General features: G+C 45.4%; 1 protein-coding gene across 1 annotated transcript in view; it reads left to right on the plus strand.

Annotated features, from left to right (window-relative positions):
* Positions 1–12,713, plus strand: part of LOC144770839 (uncharacterized) — a 165,334-nt gene extending 152,621 nt beyond the window's left edge. Inside the window, exon 9 of the mRNA XM_078655622.1 lies at positions 9,563–12,713. Coding sequence (XP_078511748.1) covers positions 9,563–11,022 — 1,460 coding nt within the window. The 3' untranslated portion in view covers positions 11,023–12,713. The remainder of the gene's footprint in view (positions 1–9,562) is intronic.
* Positions 12,714–13,542: the final 829 nt, after the last annotated feature.

Here is a 13,542-nt window from a genome sequence, read left to right on the forward strand (position 1 = left end):
TCCACCTCTCCTACACCAGAGCCACTGCCGGACTCTCCACTGTCACATCCTGATGATTATCATGAAGATAATTTAGATTATGTAAATGAGGAAGATAATCTATTACCAGTAGACCCCTGGAGGGATTACGATTTTGATCAGCCGGCAGATGACACAGATCTTTACCCTGCGAAGCCTTCCGTCCTGATGATAATGTAGGGTATTTAGAACTGTTGGCCAGAGCTGCACAGTACCGTGGAGTACAATTATACAAAGAATCACTTGAGGAAGATTTCTTATTTGAAACATTAGGCAGCACACATGCTCAAGGGCATGATGAGACATGTAGATTATATATTTAAAGACCCTGTCAGAGCTCGAATTCTCACTTCTATAATAGATAAAAAGTACAATCTGTCTCCATCTGATCAAGCATACAATAAAGGACAGTTGCCTTTAGACTCCCTAGTGGTTTCTAACCCTCGTAAAAGGGCTAATTCACAAAACTCTGGAGATGCTCCCCTCCAGACAAAGAATCTAAGCTGCTAGATGCTTCTGGGTGTTAGCGCATTGCTAACACCCAAGCCCATTTAGCCAGATATGATGGAGCTCACTGGTATGAAATGGGGCAACTGCTCCAGTATCTCCCAGGTGAACACAAGGCTAAAGTACAAGATTTAGTGCAAGAAGGGAAGCTCATCTCTAATTCATTGATTAGATGTGCCTTAGATGCAGCTGACACTAGAGACAAAGAAATAAATACCAGTGTGTTACTCAGGAGACACGCTTTGTTAATAATTTCTGGTTTCAAACCAGAAGTTCAACAGTTTATTCTAAATACTGCATTTAATATGCAACACCGTTTTAGACCTGAGGTAGATCAGATCTTAGAAAAAATGAAAAAAGATATTGAGCTAGCCAAATCTATGGGTGCATTACAGTCTCCTAACCGTGGTTCTTTTCGTTGCTCCTTTTACTGTGTTGGCTCCAAAAATACATTTTTTGACGCCAATATTTACTCGTATAAAGGAAACAATCAGCCCTCCTCCATAAGAGGTTTCTTCAGAGGAGGATATAGAGGAAACTACTTTAAAGGCAGAGGCAGAGATACCGCTCCACGGAACTCTGCCTCCCCCATTAAACAGTGACTTACTATCACCCCCGATCATTAACCTGTCAGGGAACATCTTCAACAGTTCCTTCCCATTGGCAGTAAACGACAACAGACAAATGGGTGTTGTCTAGAGCTTGCAAAATGAACAATTGCTGGACAGACTACAGAACAATGTCAGACATTCACCCCAGTACAGAGATCTGGGCCTAAATCCATCGTTTTTTTGCTGACCATGCCATTTCAGTTTGGACCCAGCCATTGTCTAGAGCTTATCAACAATCCTCCAAACATTCCTCCATGTGTTCACAAAATGTCACCAGAACATATACATCTACCCAAACACGTAATAGGTAATACAGTCTCTAGTGCCCAAAGAATCCATGGAACCAGTCCCACTAAAATATCAAGGGTCAGGGGTTTACTTCCGGTATTTTCTAATTCCCAAGAAGGATGGCTCTTTGAGACCTATTTTAGACCTCAGAGAACTCAATCAGTATGTACTGTCAAATCATTTCCATATGGTGACACTTCAGCAAGTGCTCCCACTTCTACAACTAGGCGACTTCATCGCTACTCTAGACTTAAAGACTTTAACCACTTTAGAAAAGAAGTGCATAGCGCTAAGACTTCTTAAACCTTGGCTGCTCCCCAATTTCCTTTCCTAAAGAGATGCTAAGCACAAGGTCTGCAATCGCTCCTCTTTTGGGCTCTGCTCTAGACCATGAAGTGGTGACTTAATGGGGTAAATGACTTTAAACCATGGCTTGGTAAAAGGGGAGGGTCTGCACTTTATGTCTGCTGAGCAAACCTGAAGTGTCTGCCTAGTGTGGTCTGGGAGCAGGAGTGCAATGTCCAGATCCTAAGTACAGGACTTTGCAAAAACCAGGCCATGTTTTGTGTTTGTCAGAATTATCAGTAGGCTAGGTACCGCTTCACCTGTGTTGCATGGGCGATCACGCCTGAGGGACGATTGTTAAGGATAATAGCATGTTTAACACCTCTTGAAATTTGTATTTTTCTGCATAAGTGAGATATCCTATTTTCTATTGTTTGCTATGTTTCTTTACGTGACAGACAGCTATGTAATAAATGTCATAATTAATTATTTGCTTTCAAAGATTATGTACAATTTACAGTTCGAGGCATGTGGGCTGCTAAATTCATATCTATAGCATAGATCGCCGCCTAGTGTTGGGTCCGGATGATTGCACATTGTTGTCCTGGAAGAGTCTTCGAAGTATCACGAGATAGGTGGCTCCTCCCCTGGACTACAGTGCGCATGGGCATCGACTCCATCCCCAGATTGTTTTTTTCCGCCATTGGGTTCAGATGTATATTCGTTATCTCCAGTTGAGAATCGATATAGACTTTTCTTAAGGCCTGAAGGCCTTTTTCATATACCGTCGGTATTGTTTTGCACTCGGTGCCCAGCTCTGCTCCGGCTCAGTTCCCGAGTCGGACATCCCGAGGAGTCGCGTGGCTCTTCGGTGCTCGAGGCCCAGTCGACGCAGCAAGACTTTCGACGAGACACATCATGGAACGGAGCCCGTTCAAGAAATGTCCCGTGTGTGGATCGAAGTATCCCCATATCGACGTCCACCCGGTGTGCAACAAGTGCCTGTCGCCGGACCACGATGAAGCCAACTGTATGGCTTGTTCCCGGTTTCGATCGAAGAAGACGATTCGACTTCGGCGCGTGGCGTGCCTGGAGGCCCAGCAGTCGGCCCCGGCACCGGTGGACATCTTCGAGAGAGAAGAAGCAGACGAACAAGAAGTTCATTTGCAGATTTCACCTCCGGCGGAGGTGATCGACTACGACTATGACGCGGACGTCGAAGCGCTCGATGCAGAAGAAGTCGTCGACGAGGTAGGAGATGACAACGAGGCCTATGGGGCCATGGAAGATTGCTCAGGCGAAGAGCTATGCCCCGTTCGAACGATCACTAAGGCTCAGGTCGCGGGATCGCCACACGGCCTTACCCAAGACCTTACACCCAGATCCACGGGCCCGCCGTTGGTCAAAACGAAACCGAAAGTGAAACCTTCGGTGTCGACAAAAACGAAAGTGATGGAGACGCCGTCGAAACAGAAGACGTCTGTCCCTCTGGCCGCCCCCTCGTCTTCCAATACGTCGGGCAGCCGAAGCCGAAAAAGACTGTCGACCTGGTGAAGAAAGGCGTCGAGCCAAAGTCGGTCAAGGGCGTCGATCCAAAATCGATCAAGGCTGACGAGCCGAAGACTGGGGCCCCACACACAGGAGTCAAGGCCGCCGACCCGAAGTCGTCGGCGCCAACGACCGTCGATGCGGAAGGAGGACACGGCGCACCTAAGAGGGCTGATCCTGTACCTCGGCCGGAAAAGACCAAGACATCAACGCTCGAGTCTTCACACACTGGTGGACCGAGGACGTCTGTCTGGTCGACGAAACCGTCCGCTTCCTTTACGAAGCAGGTGTCGGACTCACTGCAACGCATCAGGAACAAGGCTTCCGCGGTCGATCCGAAGGATGCCACAACACCGAAGCAGGCTGCCAAAACGCCAAAGTCTTCGACGCCACTCCTGTTTACGTTGCCGCCGAAGGTGGCACCGAAGGCCTTCGCACCAAGGTCGGTCGCCACAGCGCCCGTGCAAGGGTCTGCAGGGTCGAAGCCTTCTCAGCAGCTTGGAAGCTTGAAGCATCGACAACCCTTAATGGAGGAGCAGTCGGAACACTTTATCGACACCGACACCGGTAAACTTACCCTCTACAAGAGAAAGATCACGGCGACACAGCCTTTGGAGTCCTACACGATTCCTTTGAAGCGCAAGAAGCCTTCTACAGATTCCCCGGTTCTGGTGGAGCCACTTGCTCCACGGACTCCAAGAGTTGCTACACCCTCACCCACTTATTCAGATGTGGAGGCTGGGGAAGGTGATGACAAGGAGTATAACTTTCCTGCCAACACTGATCCTGAGGATCACCAGGACTCTTGGGCAGATGCAGGGGACCCGGGGGATCCGCAAACTGCCCCGGACACTCAGGTGTACAATATCAAACCCTCTCCTACTGAGGATTCTGCGGCATTTAATGCTCTTATTGAGAGGGCGGCTAAAAACCACGACGTGGAGCTGCACGCTGACCCTATTGACGTGGACTTCCTCTTTGATACCTTTTCCACGGCAGAAAAGACTGTCAAAACTCTCCCAATGTTGAAAGGGGTTCTCAAACATGCTGCAGACATTTTTAAGGAACCCACACGTGCCAGGGTGATCAACCCTAGAATTGAAAAGAAATATAAGCCGGCACCTGGCGACCCTACCTACATCAAGGGCCAGTTGCCATTGGACTCTCTGGTTGTTTCTAATGCCCAGAAGAGGGCGAATTCGCAAACCACTAGTGATGCTCCTCCCCCTGACAAGGAATCTAAAGTGCTGGAGGCATCGGGGAAGAGGGTGGCGGCTCAAGCAGCCAATATCTGGCGTATCTCAAACACTCAGGCACTCTTGGCCAGATATGACAGGGCACACTATGATACACTAGAGACCCTGTTGCAACATCTACCAGATCAGTATAAAGAGGCAGCGTAAATGCTCATTTAGGAAGGGAAGCTCATCTCCAACGCTTCTATTAAATGTGCACTGGACGTGGCGGACACCGCGGCCAGGGCCGTTAACACCAGTGTGATGTTGAGACGTCAGGCATGGCTCAGGATCTCCGGTTTCAAGCCACAGATACAAACCACCATCCTCAATCAGCCGGTAAACCCTGATAGGTTATTTGGTCCTGAGGTGGATACCACTCTGGAAAAAATAAAGAAGGATACCGAGACTGCAAAGTCCATGGGAGCTCTCCAGTCCCAACAGTTTAGGGGCAGTACTTTTCGTCGCTCAGGCAACAGAGGCCAGATGTCCCAGCAAACGCAATACACTAAAGGTGGGGCGCAATCCTCTTACACCAAGCAGAGTAGAGGCGGCTATCGGGGCAACAGTGCCAAGGGCAGAGGCCGTGGAAATAACAACTCCCGTTCCTCTGCCACCAACAAACAGTGACACCCTGCCGCTGCCCCCCGACCATACCACAGCTGTCGGAGGGAGACTCCAGCAGTTCCTGCCAGTCTGGAAATCCATCACCACAGACAGGTGGGTCAGAAAACGTATCCAGTTCGGTTATTGTCTGGAGTTAACATTCACTCCACCCAACATGCCACCAAAACACCGTCCTATGTCCACAGAGCATTTGCACTTATTGCAGCAGGAGGTACTTGTCATGCTGCAAAAAGGGGCAATCGAGCTCGTGCCGGTGGAGGAAGAAGGCACAGGAGTGTACTCCCTGTACTTCTTAATCCCAAAGAAGGACGGGTCCCTCAGGCCCATACTGGACCTCAGACCCCTAAACCAGTATATTCTCTCAGAACACTTTCATATGCTGATGCTGCAGCAAGTTCTTCCGTTGCTCAACCAGGGAGACTTCCTCGCAACCTTGGATCTCAAGGATGCATATTTTCACATTCCACTACATCCATCACACCGAAAATACCTCAGATTCACCATTCAGGGTCGGCATTATCAGTTCAAGGTCCTACCTTTCGGGGTGACCACGGCGCCCAGGGTGTTCACGAAATGCCTGGCGACAGTGGCTGCGCACCTCAGGAGGCAGAACGTTCATGTTTACCCTTATCTGGACGACTGGCTTGTCCAGGCAAAGTCGGCCCAGGTGTGCGCCGCAAACATGTCCCACACCATTCACCTTCTTCACAGTCTGGGATTCTCACTAAATTATCCTAAATCGCACCTTCAGCCAGCCCATGTGCGGCAGTATCAGGGCGCGACAATAGATACTCTGGCAGCCACGGCTCAGCCAAATTCTGTGAGGATCGACAGCATTCAGTCGCTCATCCAGAAGTTCAGACCGCAACACTCGCTTCCAGCAAGAGTGTTCATGCAGTTGATAGGCATGATGGCCTCCTGCATCTTCATAGTCCCGCACGCGAGGCTACATATGCGTCCGCTTCAAGAGTGCTTGGCACGTCAGTGGAATCAGGCTCACGGACAGCTAAAAGACCTAGTGTTGGTGACCGGTCGGGCATACAACTCTCTGCATTGGTGGAATCCACACAACCTTTGCAAGGGCCGACCGTTCCAAGAGCCTGTGCCACAAATTATCCTGACGACGGACGCATCTCTCCAGGGTTGGGGAGCTCATGTACTCCTCTACCCGGTGCAGGGACTATGGACAACGCAGCAAAAGAAGATGCACATCAACTACCTAGAACTGATGGCAATCTTCATGGCGATGAAGGCATTCAAAGTACATCTGTGCAACAAAGTCGTGTTGATCCGGACGGACAACATGACAGCCATGTACTACATTCAAAAGCAGGGAGGTACACACTCTCCACAGTTGTCTCATCTGGCTCAGAGCATGTGGAAGTGGGCCATTCAGAGGAACATCTTCCTCATGGCGGAACACCTCCCGGGCAAGGACAATCAGATGGCGGATCTGCTCAGCAGGTACAGCCACCAAATGCACGAGTGGGAGATACATCCATCAGTACTCCACCCGTACTTCCAGCAGTGGGGTCATCCAGAGATAGACCTGTTTGCCACAAGGGAAAACGCAAAATGCCAACACTTTGCCGCCAGGTTCCCTCACCCACAGTCGCAGGGCAATGCGATATGGATGAACTGGTCAGGCAGATTTGCGTACGCTTTTCCCCCAGCACCTCTCATACCGCTGGTGGCACGAAAGCTAAAGCAACACTCGATGACACTCATCCTGGTTGCTCCAACGTGGGCACGCCAACCATGGTACACCACGTTTCTAGAACTCTCCGTGGTACCGCATCAAAGGCTGCACCTCACGCCCAGTCTTTTAACGCAGAGCCATGTCGACATTCAGCACCCAGACCCGCAACAGCTCAACCTGGCGATCTGGCTCCTGAAGTCTTAGAATTTGGCTACCTTAACTTGCCTCCCGACTGCATGGATATCATACGGGAGGCAAGAAAGCCCACCACCAGAGCTTGCTATGCAGCAAAATGGAAGCGGTTTGTCATTTACTGTACAGAACACAACATCAATCCGCTAGACGCATCCACTCACAACATCATCTGTTATTTGTTACATCTTTACAAATGCAAGCTGGCATATGCTTCCATTCGGATACACTTATCCGCCATAGCAGCTTATCTCCAAAACAGGCAGCATCGCTCCGTTTTCAGAGTGCCTGCCATTAAAGCCTTCCTAGAAGGACTGAAACGGGTCATCCCTCTCAGAACCCCGCCAGCTCCTGTATGGAACCTTAATGTGGTCCTCACCAGGCTGATGGGCCCACCTTTTGAGCCTCTGCATTCATGCGAGGTTCAGTTTTTAACATGGAAAGTGGCTTTTCTAATAGCCATTACGTCTCTGCGACGTGTTAGTGAGCTCCAGGCGCTCACTGTACAAGAGCCATTCATACAAATTCACTCGAACAGGGTGGTGCTGCGCACTAACCCTAAATTTCTTCCTAAGGTGGTTTCACAGTTCCATGTCAATCAGACCATTAAACTGCCCGCGTTCTTTCAAAACCCAGAGACAGTAGCCGAAAGAATGCTCCACACTCTTGACGTCAAACGAGCTTTGATGTACTACATCGATAGGACCAAGGATTTTAGGAAGACACAACAACTCTTTGTTGCCTTTTCGGCCCAGCACAAAGGCAACCCCATTTCCAAAGCAAGTATAGCCAGGTGGATCGTTAAGTGTATTCAAATTTGCTATCACAAGGCTAAGCGCACTTTAATGGTCCCCCCCAGAGCCCACTCCACCCGCAAGTTGGGGGCCTCCATGGCTTTCCTTGGTAATATCCCTTTGGAAGACATTTGTAGAGCAGCCACATGGTCTACACCACACACATTTACTAAACACTACTGTGTAGATGTGCACTCCAAGCAGCAAGCAGCTGTAGGGCAGGCTGTTCTTAAGACACTTTTTCAAACGTCTGCAGCTGGCACAGGCGGCCGCCGTTAATGGATGGACTGCTATATATTCTATGCTATAGATATGAATTCAGCAGCCCACATGCCTCGAACTGAATATGCTACTTACCAGTATGCATCTGTTCTTGGCATGTAGGGCTGCTGACATTCATATCGCCCGCCCTCCTCCCCGGCGCCTGTAGCGGCTGCAGAATTCAAACTTACTCTTAGCATGGTCATCGCTCACACTGTTACACTCCATCTTCGCCACAATGGCTAAAAACAATCTGGGGATGGAGTCGATGCCCATGCGCACTGTAGTCCAGGGGGAGGAGCCACCTATCTCGTGATACTTCGAAGACTCTTCCAGGACAACAATGTGCAATCATCCGGACCCAACACTAGGCGGCGATCTATGCTATAGATATGAATGTCAGCAGCCCTACATGCCAAGAACAGATGCATACTGGTAAGTAGCATATTCATTATCAGTAGCTGTAGGTACTTATCTCAAACTTCTGAAAAATAGAGGAATCTCTATGGTCTTAGATTGGCCACATAAAAAGTATACTGAAATTTAAAAAAATGGAAAACTAAGGGGCAATTTAAAATTTGGCAGACATGATATCCAATTGCAAATGCCTTTGCAATTGGGTATCATTGCAAAGGCATGATTAGCCTGACTGCCAAACCTTGAGTCCTCCTACTTCATTTAGAAACTTGCAAACCTTAAGTTTTCTATTGAAGGAACTGTAATTTGCTCTGTTGATAGCAAACTTCCTTTGACAGCCTGCGCAGTAGGGTCTTTTAGAGGAAGGAAATTACACCGTCCCAGTTGCCTCCCCCACATTTAGGGTAAACTGTGCAGTCTTTAATTTCCTGTCAGTCCGCCCAAGCAAAATCTGCCTGTGAGGGACAGGATTTTCTTCTTAAATCACTCCCCCCGCCCCCAGCGCCCTTGTAGAAAACCCCCAGGGTGTGGGAGATTCTTAGTTGTTCGTTTTTTCTGGAACAAACTCCTACTTTAGAAGTTTGTTTCTGAAAAACAAAAAATGGTAAAGTTTGGTGAATGGCCTTCTAAACGAACAGCTGTCATCCCCCAAACTTCCTGTACATTGACATGAATCCCAGTGACAGCGTTCCTGTCGATGAATAGAGAAAACCGCTGTGCCAAAGCTTATCTCTAACATTGGTTGCCAGCATTTCGTCAGGCCGGGGGACGCAACGTCTACAAACACCCAGACACACTGTGCTCCACCAAAACTTAAAGCACACCCTAAGTATTTATTTTCATCAGAAGGACTGATTTTGTGAACTAAAGTGATCCGCTGTTATTGTATCACTTCAAGAGCCTCTGTCATGCCTGCATCTACGTCAGTGGCATGTTTTTACTAAAACTGTGGATGTTAAGTTATAATTTGCTCATCTGTGGTTCCTCTTGGGATTAATAGAGGAAGTCAATCGTTGGCTACTAGTATGTTAAAAAGTACTTTGAATCATATTCATACATTAACTTTTATTTAATTGGCAGGAAAGGGAACCAAAGCCAGAAAAGGAAAAAGAAAAGATGCAATAAATTCTATGAAAAAAACAACTCTGTATGAAACTTCAACTGGAAAACTTAAGCTGAAGGTGGTGCAGAAACCTGAGAAAAAAGGAAAACCAGGAAGAAAACGGCGATGGTCAGAAAATAAAGAGGACCTTGGAAGAGAGCAATCTCCTGCATTTGAAAACGGTTTCAAACAGTCAACACATTCCACTTCATATGACGAAATCTCTAAACTAGATAGTTTAGATAACTATGAAGAATCTGAAAGTAGTCAGAAAAGCTCAAAGACTCCTGATTATCCACCAAAAACTCAGCAAACGGTTGGACCCTATGACTGTGATGAATGTGAAAAAAGTTTCAGGCATAACATTGATCTAATTCAACATAAAATGATACATTTGGGGCCGGGTATCGGGTTTGAAAAAGTAAAAAAGGTAAACAAACCAGGCCTTTATCCATGCAATAGGTGTGATAAAAGTTTTACGTATAAAACAAATCTTAGTAGACACCAGAGAAAGAATACCAAATGCCGTGAAACCATTAGTCGTAAGATGGGCTTCCATAGGCCCCAGCGGAGAAAACGTGGTGGCAAAAGACCTCACAAGTGTCCTGACTGCGAAAAAAGGTTCAGTACAAAGGGGAATCTTTTTCGGCATCAGAGAACACACACAGGAGAAAGACCTTATGAGTGTGACGATTGTGACAAAAGCTTTGGTAGAAAAGAACATCTTTCTACACATCAGAAAACACATACAGAAGAAATGCAGGCAGACGTGGAGCCAGAAATTCCAGAAATACCAGAACCTGTATATTATCAGTGCACTGAGTGTGGGGAAATTTTCACTGACAAGATAGTCCTTCTTAAACACAAGATAAGACACAGGGCAGAGAAACCTTTCCAGTGTACTGAGTGTGGTAAAAGTTTCGGCCTTAAGGGAACTCTTGTCAAACACAGGAAGACACACTTACATAAAAAGGCTTTATTGGAGACCATGATCCCTATAGAGGCACCTGATGCGGAACCCCTGTCGCCTCTGACAGACCAATCCCCTGCATCTATTGATCTGAGTGATAGCCTCAGTTTCTCATTGGGACTGATGGGCCAACCTCAGAAATACACAGGGGATAAGTACCACACATGCGGCCAGTGTGGAAAGAGTTTTAGCTCTGCGTCATACTTGCTGAAACATCAGCAGATGCACACAGGAGAAAACCTCCACACATGTCCTTATTGTGGGAAAGGCTTCCTCAGCTCGTCAAGCTTGATCACACACAAGCGAATACACACAGGAGAGCGACCTTATCAGTGTAGAGAATGTGACAAAAGTTTCAGTCAGAAAGGGAATCTTAACGTGCACCAGAGAACACACACTGAAGAGTATGCAGCTATGATGAAATTGCAAGAAAGGCCGCAATCTCGGAATAATTCGGATCAATTTTAGAAAGGCATTTCATAGTATCACGCACTTACTAATTTCCCAATGCCTTGAAATGTGCAAAATTCACTACGGTTTGATGAAATTACCTAAATGTAATGGTAAAAATGTCAAATCACACTGAACTGTGAGAAAGGACAGATAATCATATAATCCACCTAAAGATTATTTCAGGGAAGATTATTTGTATCCACTTTTATTCTACCTTCTACGTAAACAAAAATTAGTTATTTTGGGTTTAGTTTACGCTGTTAAGTACATTTATACATTTACTGTGTGTTGCTGACCAAAACATTACAGTGTATTTCAACTGAAGGAAGAGATTCACGCAGTAAAATATTTTCCTAAATATTTCGATACTGTGTTACGAGTTGGCAAAAATGTAAATGCCAAATTAGCCAATAGAAAACCACATTACACACAAAACCTCAAAATATATGAAGAATACTACAAATACAAGTGCAAAAAGAGATGTTCAAAAAATAGTTGAGACTAAACAAGCAAAGAATAACGCAGAATATTAAAGCCAATGCTGAAATATTCCCTAAGAGTATACCAAAATTAAGATGTCCATTACCACATCATTCCTATTAACCTACAGCATTGGAATCAATGCCAATATCAAAGTGTTTTAAATTAAGTGGTCCGAAAACATTAATTATTCCAGGATCATCAGCTACACTCCGTGCCCAGCAATTAGTACTTTCTCCCAAATAACAAAAAAAAATTTGACCTAAAGTGCCCTTAGATTTTAGGTCTAGGCCATTATGGCCTTCTTGCCAGTCTTGAAAAATCTCAAAACAATCCAACATTCTCTGGTATAGTATTAAAAGTACTTAAGCAACTGCTTTAATGATCAAAAACAATCATTTTTTTGTGTTGGGATGAAGGGTTGAATAAAAATCCCTGGAAAGGGTGAATGTGTAGAAGAAGAACTGGATACCTTGAAAATAGAACCAGAACAGAAAATACTTTGTGGTAAAAGTTAATTGTCCTCATGCATGTCTTCAAGAAGAAGACTGGTTTGTAGGCCTGAACCCAAAGAGCAGTCCTATTTGAACAAAAACACTATAGTTGGATATCCTATATATGAAGAATCTTTGTACATACTATAATGAAACATTTACTTCCAGTCACAAATCTCATTCTAATAGGCCTAAAATCACACTAGAGAGGAAAAACAAAAATCCTTATTTGAGCAAGGCTTTTGTCTGATTTGAATTCAGACCTGAATAAAGCCCTACACAGAGTCATTTTGAATATTGAATTGTCCGCACTCCAAAATAGCACTTTGCTAATGTGAAGAAAACTTGCATCAAGTCTGAAGAAATAGTATTGAAGAGTGTATGTATTCAAGAGTCTAAAGACAGACAGACAGGAGTAGTGAAAAGGAGATATGCATGACTGGGGTGTCAGATTAATAATGAAAGCCCAGAAAAATGAACTGTGTTCATACTGGTACACAGGTGCATCCTGTGCTATTCTGCCTATTAACTGAGCACTACAGAGGATGTATGTGTAAATGCAAAAATACAAACCAATACTGAACAGCAGAAACGAAACGCCGCAGTATTCTTGAAACGAAGAGAGAAATATATCAAAGGACACGCTAGCGATGTCACCTGCATGAAACTTACAGAGATAGTTGTTAAAAAGGTTACCAAACAGAAAGAAATACATTAATTACATCAATGAAACTGCCTATGTACTGTGCTTTCTTGTTTTGCTTAACTAATCAGTATATTATTGTATACTACCAAAAGAATGCCTCTGGAGCTAGCCACAAAACCGAAATAGCCTTTGCTATTTTCTATGCCAAATGGTGTGCAGAAAAAAAGTACAGCCCTCTCAGTGTTGCTGCTCACGATACCTTACTAGTTCCAGAAGGCTCAAGTATTGAAAACTATATATATATATATACATATATATAAATTGTGATCACAGTAAAGCAGACCTTTAGCCTTCTGATGTAAAACCAGGTGTAAATTGTGCTATGACAGACAAGTTAGAAGGGACTTCTCTCGGAGCACTAATCCAAGAGTGAATGTGTATTTTTACGCTTAGTGTGAGTAACGCTTCACGCAGACAGTGGTCTTCAGTTTGGCACCGCAGAATGCACCTCTCAAAAGAGGCAATTTCAATATACCTCTGTAAATGCCAGAATTACTTTCAATGGAATTACTGTATTTTCAACCATTTTGGTACAGGTATCTCAAACAGAAATCAGTTTTAAAGACACTAGCTTCTTGTTAAATTGATGATTGTAATGAATATAAGGCACTTTTTGGGAAAATCGCACCACATAATCACCACTAGAAGAACACTCATTAAAAGCAACATATCCTCATGAGAAATGTATTAGTCAGAAAAGATTAGAATTTGGGAGATAAAAGTTAAGCCTGTGCCCACAATCACCATTCCAATCACTTTGTTGTGAATGGGGAAAACCAAACCATGAGCAAAAGTGATATTGACGACCACTATAGATGCAAAGGAGAACACTCCTCGATGTAGTGTGTGCTCGGA

This window comes from Lissotriton helveticus, chromosome 7 (genome assembly GCF_964261635.1).
Source record: "Lissotriton helveticus chromosome 7, aLisHel1.1, whole genome shotgun sequence".
Classification (NCBI taxonomy): domain Eukaryota; kingdom Metazoa; phylum Chordata; class Amphibia; order Caudata; family Salamandridae; genus Lissotriton; species Lissotriton helveticus.